Here is a 22,523-nt window from a genome sequence, read left to right on the forward strand (position 1 = left end):
TTTAATTACCGTGATTATTGCGCGAACGCGCATAATATGATCGAAAGAATTCTCGTCCAATAAATGTGAACAGTAAAATATCATTCCTCGACGTTTAACCAAGCTTTTAACGCAGATCTGATTAAAATATGCGAGTCGAGAGTTTAAGTGCAATTTTTAAATGCGAACAATAGGAACAATGGGCCTTCTTGCACGTATTCATTCGACGCTGTCTGTTTAATGGAACGCGCATCTTTCCGCTCGCAAAGAGCTATTGCTCGAGTGATAATTCTCGAAAAAAATAAAGAGCAAAGAAAAACGTGTACGATGCATAACGCGGCGAACGCAACATCATGGTTCCCATTTTCACCGCAGAAATATGACGAATCGATAGGATTTTACAGTCGTGAGATATGAAACAGTGGCCTTAAAGAAGTAACCGCGCGCAAACAAGCCGCGCCATAAAGATCGTCGTCGGTGCTTCGATATACTTCGTATGTACAGTCAGTACATACAGGACGGTTGCAATGGTTTTTTCTTATATACTTCAGAACACACAAAAAATACGACAAAGCGAACCTATGATTCACGAACATGCGCAATAGATGGTCAGATCAAAAAATTAGATACGTATATGTCAAAATTATATGTGTATATGTAATTTTGACAGCTATCTATTGCTCGTGTTCGTAAATTATAGATTCGCTTCGTCGTATTTTTTATGTGTTCTAAAACATGTGAAAAAAACTATTGCAAATTGTGTTCGACTGTACGGTAAGAAAGAATCCCCGTGTTTTTAATTCCAATTAGAAATATTCACGCTAATGCTCACTCACGTGTTAAAATCGACTTATTAAACATTTTCACGTAATTAATTCTTCACGATTTTATCCCTTTCGATAAGATGAAATTCGCCCAAACGTGTGACGATTAAGGCGGTCGTGACTGAAAAACGTTGGACAAGCGACGACGTGATGATTATAAAAATCTCGAGAGAAACGAGTCGCTCAAATGCGCGAGAATCGTATTACGCGGATAACTTTTCTTATCAGCGGCTGGGAAAGAGCGACAAGACGCGATATTCTGCGTATTAAGAAACCTCACTTCCCGATTCAATTTCGCTTTTCTCTTCCGGTAATGTAATACGTTGTCAATACAGGCTCTGATCGTGTTCGCGGCTACAAGAGACTCACCCCCGTAGGCGTTGGGATATTATAGATACTCGCGCAGGCGTCGTCGGCGCGGACTTTTTGCCGCGGCGCGGAGATAACTCCAGGAGGGAATTCCGCGAGACCAAGAGAGGGTGAACGAGCGGCAGTCAGCGCCGAGCCACCCTCGCGTGATCTCGCGCGTTCCACTCCCATCGGTCGCGGCAGGAGTCCGCGACGAGCGCGATCTCGCGGGATGATGCCTGCGCGCGATGTAAGAGGGAAAGTGCGCCCGTAAGGAAGTTAGCTGAAATTCGCCCGACATCGAAACGCGCAACGGAAGCACGGAGCATTTCCGAATTCCGCGAGAGAATCCATGTGCTCACAGCATGGCTATCATGCAGTCCTGTTGCTGTTGGCAATCTGTACGCAGAGGCAGTTTCGCATGTGCAATTTACACCGGAGTGAGTATCGCGGAGGACTTAATGGCGATTTCGTTTATGCGAACCGTTGAGAGTGGCCTAAATCACGACTAAGACCGAACGAAGAAACTGAATTCTCCATATACATCGCTTAACGCGCGAATTTAGCTCAACGGCACATAAATTCGAATTTTCTTATTTATACTTTTGATTTTTATATATATAATGGTTTATTCGCCTATTTATTTTGACATGGAACGAAATTTGTTTTAACTTTTAAGAATTTTTAAACGTTTTATGTACCGTATCGGTTTTTACGCGTATTTAGCTTCAAGCGTGAACTTTTAGATCTGAAAATTTTAGACTTTACGCATAAACAAAGGTCAGCAACAATAGTAAACAATTGTCATAAAGAGCAAATGATTACAATAGATACGATAAAAGCTTCCTATGTTCTAATGTGGAAAAATAACAATTCACGTTACTATTTACCTAATAGTTTATGCGTGTTTGATAAGTAGCCGGTGATAGATACGTGTACGCTTAATGCTCAACTCCACTACTTTTAGGAGCTGTCGCGCAGGATAGTAATATGAGCCAATATCGAATCGTACGCTTTAGGAAGCGTAATGTTTGATCAAACTGTGACATACCAAATAATTTTCAAAATTCTCACAACTAAATAAAAATATATAAACTATATGAGAATATACAAAAGATCCGAGAATCTTGTAGTTGGAAATATATCCAACTATGTCTTCAAATATATCGTTGTGCAAATATGTGCGCGTTTCGTAACAATTACATAACAGAAATTATGTAAATTCTTTATTAGTATGTAACATTCGCGTAATGTAAACGTCAAACCATCAAAACCGGGTCAAATTTAGTAACGTTGTTAATCCAACGCAGTGAAAAGCGCTTGTAAGAAATAACGAAATTGACTGATAGCTCTCATGTGGTTGATAGGGAGCGATGGTTCGTTCAACGATACGCTTTAACAACGTATACTGTTATACTTTATACGATGAAACTAAATATCACACGCATGAATGTTGTTTCAGGACTTACCTTGTGCGTGACAAACATTTTTAAACATATGCTTGGCGTAGATATTTTCGTCAAGGATGAAAGAAAGTATTTGAAAAGATATCATAAGAATATTTGGCATGTTTCTTAATGTTTATTTCGAATTTGGACGCTCTCTTAAATTTTTGCTTTGTTCGGACTCTAACATTATAGAAACAGAATTATATCTTGTTTGCAAAAATATATTTGTACAGATTTGAAATATATTTGTATTTTTCACACTTCTTTATCTTTATAAAAATTCTTCCCAAAGTACGAAATCTATATTCACATCGACAAAGTAATAAATATAGTATTGATGTGTCTGAAAAACACATGTATGTATGTTACATCAACTCTCACGACATATATTCGCGCTTCATTCGTATAAAATGAAACAGAGCGTCATGCAAATGCACAAAAGTAATTTATGACGCAATTAAATCGATCCGATGATGTATAATGGGTCAAAGGATGAAACGATGGATTCACGGTGGCTGAGAAGTTCGCTTATTCCATATTCTTTTTACGGAATATTACCGAGATACGGAAGAAAGAGATTATACAATATGTTCTTCCTGAACTTATTAATACGAACATATATAAATGCTAATGTAATGCATAAATATAAAAATATATTTTAATCGTGAATTTCTTAACGATATTTTTTCATTTTCCGCGTAAATCGATTCCGAAAGGGTTGAAATGGGCGAATGTTGCAAATTTTATGCAGACACATCGCGAACGCAGCATGTAATGCTGCGAATATTTTATCACTATTGCAATCGACGGTTTATTAATAATAGAACATTTCATCACAGATGCCACACACTTCAGTTGCATCATTGAACCAGCTAACAACTATTGATCAGCCTGTTCTCCCGGGAACGTATCAATTCGGACGAAATATGTATATTTGTGTGAACCGCGTGATGTTATATCCATACGCACACGCGCTGTTCGCATACGCGCGCGTACTCCCCCGCAGAAGCCACTGTTTTACATGACAAATTTTTTTCCGCTATATTTCCGCGGAAACAGTTGTAATGGCCGCAAAAAAAAAAAAAGAACGGAAACCGATGTATGTTTGCGATATCGGCGAAAGCTTTCGACTGCGAACAAGGACTACAACATGGCGTTTGACCCGGAGACAATTTCGTTTTTCGAGTTTGGTCTACGGCGATGCTTATTGATTTTCTCCTCTTAATGAACAGAACGCATTTAGCTCTTAAAAAGTACTGAAGAATATGCGTTACACGTATTTCCATATTATTAATTATATTAGTAAGTTTACAAGATGATTTTACGAAAGCCGTTCTAGCTTCAGAATAACGAAAATCACGGGAGTGTCCATTTTTCGATGAAAACTTCGCGCGCGCTCGCGCACGCATACACACACACACACGACATAGATATAAAAATATATTGAATTACGAATTTACATTGCAATTTCCGACAAAATAAATGCTGTGTATTTTCGTCGGCCGGCGCAAAAATATCTGCTACGTGTTTTTCGTTACCGCGCGCGCGTGTGTGTGTGTGTGTGTGTGTGTACTATCGTTATGGCACATATACGTAACGCGGGATCAAAACGCACACGTAAAAATGTTGCCCTTTCACGGATTATTGTGAAGAGTGTAAAGATTATAGAGCGAAACAGCATAGCGGAAGAGCACAGGATTCGCGCGAGGAAGAGCAAGCGGAACGAATTTCATCAAATTGTTATCCAACCGATTTGCGTAATTCGTAGCGAATCTTGGAAATTAATGATATTCGCGAAACATCCTCAGCGCGTAAAAGTTGCGCGAAAGTTACATTGTGAGTTTCCACGGAGGTTACCTGGGAGAAGGAAATTAAGCGTGTCGGATAACCTTTGTCTTATAATTGCTGAAGTTAAACGAAACGTAATCTAATCGTTGTCGTTAACCTTCCACCAATCCCCTGATTATCTTCCAGCCGAAGAAATAGCGCTCCTTTAACCGTCGCGCGTACTTTAATTCGCGATGACACACACCCAGGACTTGATATGCTCGCGAGAAAATCTTATTTTACCGCGGATATTAACGTTATCATCATCGCGCAGTTATCGTTAAACGTGTGGATATCAAGACTGCGGATATTTACGAAAAGAAAGAGAAAGGAAAAGTGGAGAAGAAGAAAGAGCAAAGTGGGCGCCCGTTAGTCGACTCCATTAATTGTTTCATTAGGTCCCGAGGTACAAATTACAAAAGCCTGACCTCATTACACACTCTGTAATGGCAGGCGGCATCAAGCTCACGACACGCCAGGCTCAAACCGATATCTGATCGTGTCACTAACTACCTGCGATAATTGGCTGACTCTAAAGGACCAAATTATCCGACACGTGCGTCCTAAATCTGCTTCCGAGCTTCGATTTGCTTTCTCCTCGGGTGTGTTTGTCAGCAACAATTTATATTCTCTTACTATTCGAAAATTAATTATCGACCAGAGCTGGTAGATGTTGGTGTACTAATGATCATACTTGCAACAGCGTTTTCGTTAAAAAAAAAATAAAGAAAATTTACTTTCTCGAGACGCAACTCGATGCGGCGAATAAATACCGAGCGCCTCCCGATTGATATCTATGCAAGCCGCCATCGTATGAACCGCTTTTATCGCCATTTAAAATTTAAAAGCCCGCTCGGACTGCGCCGCTCTTGATAGATTTATAGAACGAGATTCTAGTGACCATAAATACGGTCCTAAAACGGAAGGTTGCGCCGCACAATATTCCCAGTCAGCGAATTCAAAGGGGATCAGAGACGCGACGGGAGCTGTGAGACACGTTTTTGCCTTTTTCCTCCCTTTACCGGTCTCCAGTGTATAGTTTTAAAGGTAACAGCCTTCAAGTCCTTTTAATTTCGCTATACACTATGTTAAAAAAAAGAAAAAAGGAAAACATCCGAGATCCGAGACCCCGCGGCATCTAACCCGAAGCAATAACGGGGAAATTTGATTTACGACTTCATCTGCATGAGATGATTAATAACGTGCATATCACGTTGATTTCACCTCATTTGTCGTTTAAAAATAACGTCTTTCCGGAGAAATGTTTGAAACACGAGTAGCGTTTAATTCGACATATAATTCGTCGCGACAAGTATTTGCGTAAAATCCCGCGAATATGTATACGTATGAATTTCAGATTTATTCATAATTGTGTACAATGATTGCATTGTGTAACAGCTTAAAATAATGTTATTTCAGAGAAACGCTTGAGAGAAGCGAGAAACGTTCAGTTAATATAATTTTCTACATTAATTATTTTCCGTAAAATATTACGAGAAACTGTTAATATGTCTGCACGCGCGTGTAAAAATCGGGAATTTATTTATAACTCTCAAATCGACCGCTGGCTGATTAACAAATACAGCCATTGTTATACACTGTTAATCATCATGTATCGTCAAAAGTTGGAGGTACACTTTGCAATAAAAACCTTACGTAATTACAAGCGGGAAACCTTGTATCTCCTAAACCAGTTCGGAATTATTTATGTAAATGAGGCGACTTTTGAGAATTACAATTCTTTACTTTCCCTTGTCGTTCCAGCTCTCTCAGCGGTTCATACAACTGACAGTCGCGATGATAAGCCTCAAAACCGTTGACATTACGCGAAATTTATGAAGTGCTTCCCAATATCTGACAAGTTTTTATCGAAAAACAACTCTTTTACTTATAATTAATTTATTATAATTTTAATAACGTATAAATGTATATGCCAACGTATGAAAATATTTGTAAAAGAGTTGTTTCGAAATGAACTTTCAGATATTAAGAAATGCCTCTCAGATTTCGTAATGTAAATGTAATATTTGTTGTAATGTAATATAATGTCCTGAAGGAATCATACCAGCGATTGCCAATTGAATTGCGATTGACGATTGTAAAATAGAGCATTTTCTATATGGCTATCACTATTCTCAATCGGTGGCTGCGTTGATCTGATTGATTGAAAAATAATCGTCAGTCGTCAATTGCAATAGCAATTCAATCGGCAATTACTAGTGTAGTTTGGCCTTGAGGCTGAGCGCCGCGACTGTCAATTGCATGGCCAGCAAGGCGAGCCAAAGAGACAAAGGGAAGTAAGGAGGCGTAGCTCTCGAAAATCGTCTCGTTCATACAAATAATTCCGAGCACTGTCCTAGACAAAAATACCGTGAGTTCATAAAGACGGTAGCTCCAATCAAATCACTATATTTATTACTATATTTACTTTGTGTCTCGTATCTCGTACTAATATACCGGGAAAAATACCGACTATCAGTGAGTAACTCGAATTATTTTCATTTAGAAATTAGTACTTCGAATTTGGAGGTACTACGTGATACATGGTTAACAGTGTGCACAAGCGGGTACGTCTTGTAATCGAGATATACTCGAGATCTTTCAAATTAAAGGAAAAGTGATAGAAAAATAATAGAAAGAAAAAAATAGAAAAGACCAGAACTGGGGCAAGGTAATTGTTCTCGCTGTGGTGCTTCTCCGATTTTAATTAAAAGGATCTTTCTTTGCTGGTTTAGATCGGAAATTTCGATCAATTTAAATAGTCGAGGTAAGACGGAAATATCATGCGACAATCGCAAACTTCCATCGCCCTTTGCGTAAATTAATATAAAATATATAATATTCTCCACACGGATATGATTATGTGTGCGAGTAGTTTCGATCGATCGTTTGATAAAGTTTCCCTCGCCGCTGTCACGGCGATCTCTCAATTTTCTTTTTCAGTTTATTTTGTAAATAAATCTCAATTGTATCAGCACGTATATATAAGCGTTCACCACGGAGAAGAAGCTCAACGCCACGGTTTCGCTACGATAAATTATTTCTCTTAGTCACGATTCCTCTTATTTTCGGAACGATGCTAGGCTACAATTCGCTTTAAAAATAGCACAATACTCGAACCTCAATATTCATAGCACTGTCGCGCGTAAGATCGTAAACAATACAAAAACACAACGGCGTACCAGAATTGATACGCCGACGCGACACACGTGGTAACGAAAATATAAACGTTCCTTTATATTGTGCAACATTGCGATGTCGTGTAACGTAACGACAATATGTATATTACTTTTCATTTAATTTAAAACCCCAAAAGTGATACGTGACGCTATACGCCCCCTCGTGCACAACTCGTTGTAGTATTAATTAATACCACGTCATATATAAGTGCTCTCGAGCTTGACTCGCGGGTGCTTCTCTATCCGCGAATAAACAACCTGAGCCAACTCTGATCGGACACCCCGGGGAAATTTAGCCGCTTAATACAGTCCGATGACCATCGTTTAATCCTTTCAGCCTTAAATTATTCCAAGCCTCGACGAAAAGTTCTAGCCAAGCTAGTTTTTGAATTTGACACATATTCAAAATAATACGTTTACTGCTCGAAACGACTAGGGTATCACCGATTTGATTAATTAATTCTATCGTAAATAGTTCTATACTTGAATGTGAAAAATCCATATATGTGAAAACAATAGCTAATTAAACAATAGCTAAAATTCAAGTATATCTCCTGAAAATTAAAATAGTGATATAAAGGAGACGTATACGTAAAATATTATACGTACTAAGTACAGATATATGGATATATATTTGTTATGAATATTTACTTATTTTTTTGCGGGATAATAGAATGATATATAAGGATACAGTACACATAAAATGCCTTAAGAAATAACATGAACGCAAAAACATGAAAGATATTATACATAATCACTCTGAACATCATTTAAAATATTTAAAAAAAAACGATACCACAATTGTTTCGAGCATCGTGTATATCGAAATATGATGCAATTTTTTTATTTGTAATAGCACGCATAGTGATTTCAACCCTAGAGCAGTCGCGTGGGCGACATGTGTCAACCAATCTTTTTTAATATCTCTCTCTCTCTCTCTCTCTTGATAAAACTCGCGATTTTAAACGATCTTCCACAACCTAACATTGTAATATTCACTCAACGAACGGCACGAATAAAAAATATATATAATAAACAAAATAGAATATATTCGAAATTTATCGATAAAAAATTTAACAAATATTTCGACTGAAACACAACTTACATTGTACGACAGCGCGTTTGTATTTATCTTTGAAACGCACGACCTCGAGGATTAATGAGATTTCGAAAGACAAATCATCACTTTACAGTTTTTGCTCTCATTTCTCACTCACCACAACAATGGAAGTCAGGATTGGCCATACTCGGCTACCGCTGAATCTAAAACATAAAGACGACCATTCTGGATTAATTTAAAGTTAGATGTATCAACAAGTGTATATAGACACGATCCGATTAATCCTTCGCTGTCGCAATTCGAGTTATTACGACAGTTAACTGTAACACGAATTTCGATCGTAAAGATTTAATAGGTATATCGAGAGTCTATGAACTCACCGTCGAGCCAACCCTGCTTGGCCCGAACTGGCTCTTCTAGGACAGGCATCCTCTGGAAACTGCAGTAGTATGTCATCGTTGGTCGTCGTTGATCACACAAGCAAGAGAGATCTGAAACAAAAAGTTAACGTTGATTAGTTACGAGCGCTAAAGAGATCGCACTCGATCCCAACAAATTAGAAAGATGAAAAGGTTAGAATGTGATACATACCCTTTAAAAATTTTACGATGCTCCAGTTGCTCACACTGTAATCACCGACACACGCGACCACGAGAATATAATAAATATCGTATATTACACACGAATGCCGATTGTCACACACGCGGGGACAACGATAACATTTCGCGAGATTTACGTGAAAACAACAGACGGCGCATCGATGAACAACACGTTCGACGCTTCGCGAAAGAATGCGGCGAGCGCGAATATGTGAGGAGCTGCGTGCTTTGTTGACATGTCGCTACGTTGAAAGACGCACGAAGGTCGCGTGGCTTCGGCGAGCTGCCGAATTATATCGAGCGTACACATAGGGTGTCTTCACGCAATCATTCACCGTGCATCATTTATTGTAATATTCAATTATCGAGTACGCGAATTTCTCGATATCAATTATGGCATAACATTTGTGTTATATGAATAGTCGACGATTAACGTACCTTATGCGTCCATGTTTATAGCTTCGTTAGGTTAGAAAAAAGTTTCGAAACGATTAGCGGAGTTTACTGACGCCGTCGGAGCAACTCATTCGTAATAATCATGCGCATCAAGTAGAAAAGATCAACTGAATAGAAATACTATAGAGTTTTGACGAATTCAGCTTCCATTCCGCAACAAAGAGATTAATATATCAGCCGTTGTGATCTCCGATATGCTCGCTCGTCCACGTCCGCCTTGAACTGAACATAGTCGCGAACATGGCGCGCGATAAATATATCGAATTTGATCGCAATATTCGATCGCGTTTTTCTACAAAATTTCCGAAAAGAACAATTTCTAATCTTTTTGGATCTCAACATTCGTTAGACATTTATAGCGCCGAATATGTGGTTGAATATCGCAAATTCTAAACTCGTAATTTCTTAAACTTTCCAAATTAACAGTGATGATGCAAAATATTTAAAAATAACACTCCTAATTGAAAATTATCATTGTTGCTAAACTTGGGGAATGGAGCAGCATTAATGGAGCAACATTAATATCTACACGTTTAAACAGGCACTAAGTGAGAGAGAAGATCGTACATTTGTATATTGAATGTTGTATATTTGTTCAATATATCAATATTTGTTTAATATCGACGCCGACGCAGGATTGGATAGCACGGACAAGATCTCCCCTGCTGGCGCCGCCTGAATTAAACTAACTCGGATTATTTCAACGGCGTATTTTTGCGTGTCATTTCGCCCGCAAATTGGTAGTAGGATTGCCCCGAGTGCTAGCGCAAAATCGAATTATTCTCTAGATAATGAACCGCCGTCACCTGTCAGCTGTTTCTGCTTCCCGTTTGCGCAATCGATACCACGATATACCTATAAGCTGAAAAACGAGATCAGGACATCCGCGCGCATTTCTACGCGCGACCGATAGGCGAGATTTAATGACGATTCAGTGCGAAGACATGCCAATTGTTAAAATGCGCAACTCCCATAAGTACATACGTGAGTGTACGTCGAATGTTCCGTTTGAACAACCGGAGCTCAAATCACATCTCCCGTCGAAAATTGGATATATAAAGGGTCGATTCATTTACTAAAGTTTTAATTAAAATTTTCACTGCGGGTTACATTACGCGTTTTAATTGGCTTTATCCGGATCACGTTAATTACTACGTGGGATAATGTGAAATTTTGCGAAAACTGAGAATGTTCTTGTTCGGTTCCAGATGTATTTCGTGCTGCTGGCTTTGACTACCGGTACAGTTCTGCTGGAGGAGAGCCAGTACTTGACGGGAAATCGTTCTCTGCCGGTATCGTCCAGCGTGTTGGAGCCGGGGACCATATCACCGAGTAAGTGCAAACGTCGTCGATTACATAATCGGGTGTGTAGCGCGTTATGAAGTTCAATAGCGAATCCTATAGCGAGCCTCGACGCGGGGATATTTAATTTCTTCGCTATAACGGGAGAAATATATCTCTCTTAGTATATCACGCATGGAATTGTGCACGAAACCACTCGTGCCCAAGTAGTAGTCGGCTTCGCTTAAAACGACATCTGCTTGTATTGCTTCAGCGACGGTTCGGTTCAACGCAATGCTGCTTGTCTGCTCCTGCTGCGGCGTACTGTGCAGCCTCCTTCTTTTGTACGGCTTATTCAAGGTAGGGCCCAATTTCGGAGCAATCGATAGAGCATTTTAATAGCATTGTTTCACGCCGTCCGTGAGATTCAACAAGTAGACCGTGTAGGAAAGTTAAGTTGGAAATGCTGTAGAATCTCGACGAACCGCTTCTGTCCTACGATAAGCGGATTAGATGCTATCATTTGTGTCAGGTAGAAAAATAACGGTGAAATCCCCATCTTGTTATTTTACAAAAATGCTCTTTCCTTTCCTCGTGGCAGTCTTATCAATATTTTCGTGTCTGTGTATTAAATTTTCCCAAATATATAAATTTCACTTTTATTGCTTATACATCGAGAATCGTTCGTCTTCCTCAAAACATGGATTCTCGTTGGCGTTTTTGCGTTTATTATATTTGCTACTGAACTGAACTCCGTGAAAATGCGGTAGAAGATACTTTCACTTCCACTTGGAACATGATGAAACAGCACTATCGCTGTTCCCGAATGGATCGTATGAAAAGCTACAGATCTGACGCAAACGCGTTGTTCCCAGGAGGTACGTACCATTAAACGCAACGTAGAATGGACATTTGAATAAACAATTCATGTACAATACTGTTAATAAATTTCTCAACACCGCGTACCGTTGTCAGAGAGATCAATTTTTTATTCATGCCTTCCGCCCCATATTATGTCACATACATTCGAGTGTAATTGCAGATCAAGTTTTAAAATAAAAATATGAAAAAGACGCTCGCACGATTTTCACCTATTGCCAAAACTGTGCAATACGATTGTATAACAGGCCGTATCACGTATCGATTCTTTATTTTGGTCTCCCAATTTCTTTCGATTTTATTTACTCCTAAATATTTCATACAAGGTTTTATATATTCTTCCCGTCTGTGCGATATCGACGAGTTCTTTCCTTATTGACGGACGGGGTTTTTCCAAGTCGTACATATACTAGCCATCGATGACGAATAATATAATCTTTCTGGCGTGCGTGATATTATTACTAGTGATAAAAATCATAAACTCATGTGGGCGAACGAACGAATGCACGTTAAGAATTTCATTATTCTGAGTAACTCGAGCTTGACTGTGATGAATACCGTTAATAAAACAAACCGTAATATCTCCGCGCGACAGGCACCATAACCTGTATATTCATGAGTGTTAACAACGATAGACGGATAATAACGAGCTTTCGAGGCAGCTTTCCGCGAGAACCGCGACAGTGACGCATGAAAAAAAAACCAATTTGAAAAAATCGACAAAGACAATATACCTGCCTCATTTCGTTGCGGAAATTTCACTGAAATTTTACCGCATTTCCCTTCGTTGTATTATTTCGAAATTCGCGAATCACAGATTATGAGGGAATACGTAATGCAATTAAAATTCTCGGAATTCTCAAAACGTTGTATTTGATATGAGACAGAAACGTACGATAGAAATTTCACACGCACGCATTTCGCGAGTACCGCTCATTCCCGCATAAATAATTGTTTTCAGGATCATAAAATGTTGCTGATTCCATGGATCATTGCGGTGATCACGTGCACCTTCGTCGACGTAGCGCATATTCTGTATCTGTTTTTAGTCACCGTGAGTATTTTGTAGAACGTTCTTTTGAATGCGTTTTTATACAGTAATCGTCGCAAATAACTTTATAATAACTCAATAATGATTAATTTACTTATCGTCAGACCGAATGATAACGCTGATATTTTAAACAAACTGCGACATCTCATTCAGCTGGTCGACTTTTTATATAAAACCGATTCCAAGCAAAGTCATAGAAATAAAAAATAAGTTAGAGCAAATAATAAAAAATTTTGACGACGTAAATTTCAAGACATAAAATGAAAACATTGGAGGAGGTTATTTTTTTTTAATTACATCCTTCTTTATATAATTTCTCACATATAATTTTTTAGAAACCAATATTTACTGTTTATTATATAGAGAATTTATATTGGACTCATAATTAATATAATGTGCAGCATAATATAAATTTACGTAAAATAGCAAATTTCTTTGACAGTTTTACGTAACATGACGTTATATTGAAATTTTCCACGGTATTATGTAAAACGTATTTTCCCGTTTGTCGTCTTTAGTTTTTTCTTTCATTTTTGTAATGCTCGAAAGTTATGAATAACGATCGCTTGAAAAGCTCGTAACTATTTTAGGAAGCAGCGTCACGCCGCACGAGAGATATCAAAATTAAAGTTAACGGTCTTGCAGAATAAGCTGTGGAAAGTCTGAAAATGCATTTAACGAAACATAATGTAAAATATATTTGCGTCTCTCTTCACAAAGCATTGTCAAACTTTCCGAATGCGTTTGCGCATATAGAATTAGGTATAACACAGCTAACTGCTACGGAATTGGTTTGTTATAGCTCAACTTCAACCCGACGACGGTTATGCTGTACACGCTAAATTTCTTCCTTCTCTGCTTGAACGTAAGTGTTCTCAGACTAAGTTTAATTGCGCGTTCGTCACGGTTATAATCACAGAGAGACCGTCGGAAACCATCAAAATTTGTCAGATATCCACAGTCCCTTACATAAGAACGTTTATATAACAGGATAATTCTATCTCACAGATGATAATGTTAATATAAAAAACTTCTTCAGTCGTAAAATAACTTTGAAGTGAACGCTAAGTAAAAAATGGAAAAAGACGAAATGTTATTAATTAATTGTTAACAATATTCATTACTAATTAATTGAATGATATTGATTATTGTACTCGGCTATTAATCAATTAATATACTTACCGAGCGTCGTTTACGATTTATTTATTTTTGCAGAATTATTACATCGCATAACATAGATAATCATGTCTTACAGATATATTCGCTGTTGTGTGTCATTTCGCAGTACCAAGAATATCTAGCTGGTCGCGGCACCGCCGCGCATGACTACGAATATAGGGTCAGTATTCTGAAAAATTCACGAGGAGAGAAACGGAGGAGAAATGGGACGAAGAGTTAAGTGAATTACTCGATCGTATACGCAACTCTACTTGCGAAAAGCTTATCTAACAAAATGTAAATATCGTACATGAGCGTATCAAAGATGTAGCCCGCCGATATATAGAGGACGGCTGTACAGACGATTCGCGATGCTATCGTATAATGCGTATATGGCATTTCTCTCTGGCAATGCTAGTAGTAATAGCAGTAGTAAACACACAGTGGAAAGCAATTCGATAGATATCACGAAGCCAACGATAGAAACGGGAAAAGTGGTAGCGCTGAATTAACGGCCAATCCACCGGATAAGCACGATTCTCCGCACGCTTCCTGAAAGCTAACGAAGTAATGAAGTAAGGGAATATCCGTAGCAACGTCCATTACCTCGTAATCAATATCTCAAAGAAATTGATTGTACGTCAGATCCTGTAGTATATCTTTTATGTTTTCCCTTATGTTGTATATGTTCCTTTATGTTTCCTTTTTCTGTATGTCAGACGCCGCGTGGAACTTTCCCTCGTGCAAATCGCATCACCTGTTCGAACAATGTAAAGACTCCCTCGGACAGATTCGAGGTCAATCTCAGAAAAACGGACGAGCAAGGGCCTGAGATGATGTTTCCTCGCGATGATTCCGACAGTAATCTCTCGCGAGAGACCGATGTAATGTTTTAATCGACGAACATCTGTTAAATTTCGCGAGCGCGTTACCGCGAAATTTGTTCGGTTTGCATTAAGCATGTCTCGTACGGTACGCTTTGAAGGTTCCAGTGGTGAGATACGTGACTCAGCCTCCGACTACGACCGCTACGTCATGTCTAAGTTCGCGAAGAGGAGCGACCAACAACGAGACAAAGGCCACGCCGACTCAAAGTCCCACAGCGTGCCACAATCCGCTCTTATCTGAGAGAAGTCCCACCGGGAGCCGGGTATCGAGGAAACACGTGCAGTTCCCGGATACAACGGCGCCGAGCCAGATACAGAGGCCAGGTAATCACACGTGCACGTTGGTATACTTTTGCGGAGCTACACTGATAGAAAATTATAGTTATTTTCAATGTCGACTATACCTACTTTTTTATTTTAACCGTAAAAATAGTTAGGAGAAGTCTTTCTAGTAAACGTTATTACAGTGGTGATAACGTCACACACATGTTACTATTACTACAAAATATGATTGATACCGAAAGTAACTATAATTTCCTATCAGTGTACGAGGGAGAGTGAAAGAGAAAAAGTTCAAAATCGATCCTCAAATCCGGCGATGCGAGAGGTACAAAAGAAGAAATTTCTCGTCGGAGACGCGCGTCTCACGGATCCGCGTGTTTTAGAAGCTCGATACCAATCTCCGTTGTCACGGCTCTTCTCGCCTGTCAATAAAAACCCGCGATTGTCACGACGTTTCGTCGTTCCGTGCCGCTTCTCGCCTCCCTCGAAAAATCGTCGCGAATACATGCGCGGCGGATATTTCGCGGTAAAAACGTCGCGCCACCGAAATGAATTCGACGCAGCTTGAAATATACAGCTGTAGGGAGAATTGAAATTAAATACTTTCATCTTCTCTGATTACTCGCGTGCTTTCACGGTAAAACTATCCAGTACGCTGCGCGGGGTTGCGCGAGGTATCGGCTGAAACTATCACCGTGTAATCGATTGCACTTGTGCGGAATTTTTTATCGGTATTTCCTTTTTCATCACGCCAATCTCACGTGCTGGATACGTCGGTCTCGGATGTTCCAACGTTGCAATAAATATCTCCGGCTTCAAACGCGCGCTCGAACGCTTTGAATAATTAAAACTAAAAGCGAACGAAATTATGAAACGATGTCTGGCGCAACTATCGTCGAGTAACGGCGACGATCGCTCCTTGAAAATAAGCGCTGCTTCGATCGAAATTCTCGGAAATAGCGATATTGAAGAAACGAAGAGTTGTCTCTACGGTCGTGCGACTCCTCGTGTCTCTATCTGTCGTACTTGGCCGTGTAGATAATTGAATGAACCGATAAGGGGCGCTTTGAGGTATCTGTTGCATACATTCATGTTACAGAAATGCCAACAGCAGAGACTCCAACGATATACTCGCCGAAAATTGAGCGCAATAACGCAAAGGCTTGGCTGCAACCTAATGACGCCATAACGATCGTAGTCAGCCAGTCCTCCCCGTCGAGCGATGAAGGGCAGGTCCATTATTCTTGAATGAACATATTCGACCAAGGGCGAAAAATTGTTGATAGTCCGAATGTATATGAGTGCCGTGCTCATCCGCGAAAGATGCGCACGTACGTGTGTGTGTGTGTGTGTGTGTGTGTGTTGTTATCGATGTAAATACATAGATAGATTTTGTATAAAAAAAAGAATTCTTGCAAGCTTCGTTGATTTATTCACCCTTCTCAGAATCCTATCTATTTGTCTTTATTGTAACGTAATAAGGATCATTTGCGCTAAACTGAGCGTGAAGAACTTCCTCTGATTTCGGCCTTCGACCGCGAACAAATCTCTGTGGGATCTAGGGTCGCGAGGACGATTCGCATCAGCTGCCTGAAGCACTCGCAGGCCGATAAACTAAGACGTTAAACGGAGAAGTTTCTATCGGAACGGAGGGAACACTCGAAGGTAAGGGAGAATGCTATCGAAATGAGTCAAACACATACCGGCGCCAAATTATAACTCGATCGCCGCCCACGTCGTCGTGCTCGCGTCGCCAACACCATCAGCGATTAATTCTCAACTTATCTTAGTATCGTTATCCTGCAAGATTAACGCTAGATATATAAACTTAACATCGAGATCCAACGGCGCTTTCTACGATCGCGCCTGAGCCATCGTCGTGAATACCCTTTGCCGAAAGCAATTTAACGTGTCTCAACCCTTCTCAGCTGTCAACCTGCTTCTTCTGGACGTTCAACTCCTCCTGTATCTGCTCCAGCGTTTTACCTTTGGTTTCAGGTACGTAAGCAAATATGAAGACGAAGCCTAAGAGATTGAGAATGGTGAAGAACCAGAAAACCACGTGTGTTCCGACACTGTTGGACATGGTCGGATACCATTTGATCGCGATAAAAGCGTTGAGATTGCAAATAGATACGAATATCAGGCCAGCGAGAGCCTTGACGTTCGTGGGGAAGAGCTCGCCGAATAGAGTGAACGGAAGCGAGCTAAAGCCCACGGAGTATAAGATCATGAACAAGATTGTACCGGTGGCTGGAAACCACTCCAAATTGTCGACATTCGCGTGAATAGATAGAAGATAAAAATACGCTCCGACCATCGCGGTCGAGCAGCCCATTCCGAGCGAAGAGATCATCAGCAGTATTCGCCTGCCGCAATAATCAATTAGAATCATACACACGCACATGGATATCACTTGCACGCAACCTAGTATGATAGTTAAATATTTTCCTTCCAGATTTGTGTGCGTCTGATTAAAGAGAGTTTCGCTGTATTGTAGGAAGACCGGGGCGCCGCTGAATTGTTGTATAATAGACACACCTATCACGGTCAGCATGGCCCTGCAACGTGAAATATGTTGTAATAATATTATTTTTTATCAAAAAATATGGTTTACTCTAGTAAAATAACAATATTTTCAAACAAACAAAATGATATTTGATATTAAATATGTTGTGATAAAAAAATGTTATTTTCCTTTCGAAGATCGTTCCAATCTTCAACCATATAATTTCCATGGAAGTATTCTCATTTGCAAAATGTTTAAGTTCAAAATCGAAAGCTTTTAATAATTCATTCGAATTCATGAATGATCGTTGATGATGAGAGATCGAATTTGATGTCTCACCTGCGATTACCCGGGACAAATAAAATTTCTTTGAATCCAGTCTCGTTCGCCAGATCGATTTTCACGACTTGCTCGATAATGTCCGCCTCTTTGCTGACATTTTCATTGCCTCTGAGTTGGACAAGAGCTTTTACGGCCTTCTGCCTGTCATTACGACGCATCAGATAGTACGGAGATTCCGGCATGAACCGAATGAAAGTGATCACGTATAAAACAGGTATCGTCATGCACACGAAAGAAAAGTTTCTTATAGAGAGAAACGGGCCTATCACATATGCGAACAGAGTGCCGCATTTCATAGATACTACACAGATCATTCCCAAAATACCGCGGATTTTCGCCGGCGAGATCTCGCCCAAATATACCGGCGTTATTAGATATATGATACCAAAGGATACTCCGCATATGAATCTCGCTATGTACAATTCCTAGAAAATAGAGAAGCAATAGAAGAATGAAAAGTTTAAACGTCGAATTAACTCTTATCAGGTCGAATCTATTAATCGAGCTCGAAAAAGCACGCTGTCTCCTCTTACGTCGGAGGATATTACGTCAAATCGGAATAATTATAGAAATATGTGTCTTCGCGGACGAGTTCTCGAAAATGAGAAAATCAATCTAGAAAATTGGAAAACCGAGAGCATCTTTTCGCGCTTTTTTAAACCGGTATGATTTCCGACGATTGTATTCAACAATATTGAATTTATTTTAAAACGAGCAGAGCTATATCACTATTGAAGTGCTTAAAAGCAATTATCACACTATCGCACTATTTGTTTTGATCAAATTACGAAGTGCTTAAGAGCAATTATCACTGTTGAACAAATTGATTTTCATGAGGACAGAGCATGTTCCATTTATTTAAGTGTTCGAATTAGCAACATCGCTATCAACATTGGTATATCTATATACAACACATGTTGATAAGTAATATACGTCCGATAAAGTAAATTAAAACTCACACATTGCTATATGAAGTTGTATCATAAATTAAAATTTGCAATGTACGAAGACACTTCTAATCGCTTTTTTTCTTTTTCCTTCTCCTTCCAAAAGTATTTCTTCATATTTTCAATGTAAATTATGAAAATTATATTATGTAAAAATTCCTATATTTCATTGAGTGTGAACTAAATGATGTTACATTAGAAGTATGTGACACATTAATCCATTATAAAAAAAAAATTACATTTTTCAAAGATGCAACATACTTTTATCTATTTGCTCGCTCAATTGAAATAAGAATCATCGGCGAAATAGTACGCATATCAAAATCTCGTTTCCTTTAATCATTGATCCGAGAATGTTTTTCGCAATTCACAAGCTATGTAACATATTACACGAAATATCCGAATATAACAGTTATATAATTACCCATGGCGAAGTTGCGAAGGCTATCATTAGCCAACCAATTGTTGTTGGCACAGTTGTAGTTATCATGCTGTTTTTTCTACCAATGAAGTTCATGATGAACATACCGACAAAGGCACCAAAGAACGAACCAATAATAAGTGTAGACGCTACCCAAGAAGCTTCCTCCACGCTCAGATGCGGAAGTTCATCGCCATCGGCAATTAATCTTGGCAGGCTAGGCGATGCCCAGCCAAAAAAAAGACCGGCACTAATCGGCCCTATCGAGCCTGGTAAAATAGTACATTTTGAAGCGAATTGACAACATTATCCTAGCGGATAGAAGGAAATAATGTTTTAAACAAAATAGATGTTTCCGAAAGATTATATCTGGTGGTACAATACGGGAAAAAGTGAAATTTTTATAAAGATAGTGAACACTTTTAAACAAATAAGTCCTGTTGCACTTATTTCAATAGGATTGTTGGTAAATTTTCTCATTTTATTTCTACATTGTAATTATTTTCTGATGTATACATACCTACTATAGCCACGAAGTATATTTTGCTCATCTTTTCGATGAATCCGTTTGCGTTTGCAAGATGCAACTGAACTGTACAATTGTATAATGGAAATTCATTTATAGGCCACCACTTGATTGATAATCCTATGACTAGATAATATTGCGATAAGATTACATCGGAAAGAACATTGTTACTTTTTCGGAAATGTTGTAACTTTTTCCTTATTATCGACAGGAAAATATAAGTTAAATACACGCCATGTTATTGTCTTAAATAAAATCTTGGATTGATCCAAATAATAATTTATCTTTATTGTCAACGCGAATTCTCAGATGTCCGTATTTTCGCTCCGATTAACCATTCTTCAAATTGCAACTTGATACTAAACTGACATGTGAACTGACATACATTCTGAAGCGAAGTTTCTGATAACGCGGCATAAAAAATTCTAATTGACAACATGAAAGCTTTGATAGTTAGATATCAAGCATATTAGTCGCTGTTATCGTCAACAATAGTATTTAATGATTTACTTTGAACTCGAAGGTGCTTCATCCGCGATAACGTTGGTAATCAGCGTGTTTGGTAATTAGCGTGTTTTCCTAGATGAAGTTGTCGTCTCCGTTTTCCTCTAGAGTCTAACTGACCTTGAAATAAAATGGTTAAGAAAAAAGTTATAAAATTGCCAAAAAAGTAACTATGTTCTTTGCGATATAATTTTAGCGCGCTATAGATTACCCCAGGCTATCAAGAAATTGCCAAAAGTTTTCTTCCCAATATCTAAGCCTTTTTCAAAAGCAAGTTTAATTTGAGCAATTATCCGTTAATCATTCCGTATATCTGTCTTATTTGTACGACTTGTATCAAATTACTTAATTGCTCATGCGCAATTAGCTTGACGCAGGACTTTGGCTTAAATATAATCCCACTATCTCACACTGCATCAACATCATCACTTTCCTTGTGCTTACGCTGTGGTAAATTTCAAACTGTTACAATACAGATTATGTCACGCAAGATAATTATAGCGGCAGCAATGACGTAAGCAGGTCACCTGGAATCAAATTAAGTTTATAGTTAAAATAAAATGTCTTCTCTCAACATTGATTATTAAATATTTCAAATTATTTATGTGAAAAGATATTCGTAATTAAAATTTCTCAATTATTAAATAGTCCGTTTATTATTATTCGGTAACCAGTAAATAATTTTACTTTTACTGTTTATAAACCTATTGTACTGTCAGATATATATATTTACCACAGTATAAGCTACGTGTCCGGTATTTTTACAGATGTCACGTGTCTTGAAAAAAAACAATATGCCAGAAAATATACCACCTCGTTGCACGTTAGAAAAAGAAAAAAATTAAAATGATATCATATATGTTTCAAATTAAAAGTTAACGTTTATAAAAGATATCTTCTTGTAATTAATACTTGTTATTAATATTCTTTTTGTAATTTTATAAATGTTAATTAGGAGGAAGAAAAATGTACTTTTGAAAAAATTTTTACTCGTGAAATTTCTAAATCACTGAAGCCAAACATTTTGATGTTTCCTATGAGGACGATGAAAAAATTAATTAAATTAATTTTAGAGATTGTGTATTAATTTATACGAATGATAGTTGACAATGAGAAATCGATGTTCGAGTCGTCTCACCTGTAATTACCCGGCACGAGAAAAATCTCGCTGAGCCCAGTTTTATTACCCAGCACGATTTTCACGACTTGCTCATATTATTCGTCATTGCTGACGTCCTTTTTACTTTTAAGTCGAATAAGTCGAATAAAGGATTCTACGACCTTTTGTATGTCACCATATCACATCAGATGATATGAAGATTCCGGTGCCCAGATGAAAGTGGCCAGGGATAATACCGCTAAGGAGCCAAGGGCGAGATCTCTCATTGAGAGAAACGAGCCTATCGTCAACTTCAACAAAATAGCCAGTTTATAAAACATCGTCACTATAGATCATAAAAATCACAAATATTTGTCGGCGAGATTTCGTCCAAATATACATTGGTATAACAATATAAGCTATGCCATAATTCACTTCACATACGAACCTCGATACGTTTTTGAAAGCAAAAAATTGGACGAAAAGATATAAAGTTTATATGTCAAATCAACTTTTATTCCGTCAAACTTATTTATCTAACTCGAGAAAAACTATTTCCCCTACATACAAATATTAGATTGAATATTATATTAAATTATATTAGATTTTCTATGCACATAAATAAATGACACACAGCTATATTAACTCATCGGGAAATTATTAGGATAGAGATCGCATAAAGAAAAAAGAAAGGTTACTGGAGTGTAGGGACAAGTGATTGTCAGCTATTGTATGATTGTTTTAATAGCAAATTTATTATAGATTATACGAAGATTGATATAATCTTTCAGCGAGTGACATTTCAAATGGTATTAAACGTTGTATTTATTACTAGTCGACATTGACAATGAAGGGATCGTTTTAAAATCAATTAGTTCAATATCATTAGTTCTAACTGCTCAGATATTATTTAACAT

General features: G+C 38.3%; 2 protein-coding genes and 1 long non-coding RNA gene across 3 annotated transcripts; 1 reads left to right on the top strand and 2 right to left on the bottom strand.

The window, feature by feature from the left end:
- The first annotated feature begins 1,314 nt into the window (after nt 1-1,314).
- LOC106742034 lies at nt 1,315-16,611 on the top strand. The gene is made up of 8 exons (XM_014614619.1): nt 1,315-1,591; nt 10,929-11,052; nt 11,276-11,361; nt 12,842-12,934; nt 13,734-13,796; nt 14,187-14,270; nt 15,075-15,300; nt 16,358-16,611. Exons 1-8 carry the CDS (start codon nt 1,517-1,519, stop codon nt 16,504-16,506), a joined length of 900 nt encoding a protein of 299 aa, XP_014470105.1. The 5' UTR covers nt 1,315-1,516; the 3' UTR covers nt 16,507-16,611.
- On the bottom strand, nt 8,822-9,422 carry LOC106742035. The gene is made up of 3 exons (XR_001374234.1): nt 9,257-9,422; nt 9,046-9,156; nt 8,822-8,868 (listed from the first exon to the last, which is right to left on the bottom strand). It is a non-coding gene; the product is annotated as an uncharacterized LOC106742035 (long non-coding RNA).
- A 571-nt stretch (nt 16,612-17,182) lies between the features above and the next one.
- LOC106741976 (facilitated trehalose transporter Tret1-like) lies at nt 17,183-20,028 on the bottom strand. Its single transcript, XM_014614479.1, has 4 exons — nt 19,998-20,028; nt 19,481-19,746; nt 18,107-18,534; nt 17,183-17,819 (listed from the first exon to the last, which is right to left on the bottom strand). Exons 1-4 carry the CDS (start codon nt 20,026-20,028, stop codon nt 17,183-17,185), a joined length of 1,362 nt encoding a protein of 453 aa, XP_014469965.1.
- Between the last annotated feature and the right edge of the window lie 2,495 nt (nt 20,029-22,523).

Source organism: Dinoponera quadriceps, unplaced genomic scaffold, assembly GCF_001313825.1.
Source record: "Dinoponera quadriceps isolate SergipeBrazil2010 unplaced genomic scaffold, ASM131382v1 scaffold696, whole genome shotgun sequence".
In the NCBI taxonomy this organism is placed as follows: Eukaryota; Metazoa; Arthropoda; class Insecta; order Hymenoptera; family Formicidae; genus Dinoponera; species Dinoponera quadriceps.

Coding starts and splice junctions, on each gene's coding strand:
- LOC106741976 (XM_014614479.1), bottom strand. CDS start 20,028: ATGAGCAAAATATACTTCGTGGCTATAGTAG. Junction 18,535..19,480: donor CCTTCGCAACTTCGCCATGG/GTAATTATATAA, acceptor TCTATTTTCTAG/GAATTGTACATAGCGAGATT. Junction 17,820..18,106: donor TTTGTCCCGGGTAATCGCAG/GTGAGACATCAA, acceptor TTCACGTTGCAG/GGCCATGCTGACCGTGATAG.
- LOC106742034 (XM_014614619.1), top strand. CDS start 1,517: ATGGCTATCATGCAGTCCTGTTGCTGTTGGCAATCTGTACGCAGAGGC. Junction 1,592..10,928: donor CATGTGCAATTTACACCGGA/GTGAGTATCGCG, acceptor GTTCGGTTCCAG/ATGTATTTCGTGCTGCTGGC. Junction 13,797..14,186: donor TCTTCCTTCTCTGCTTGAAC/GTAAGTGTTCTC, acceptor CATGTCTTACAG/ATATATTCGCTGTTGTGTGT.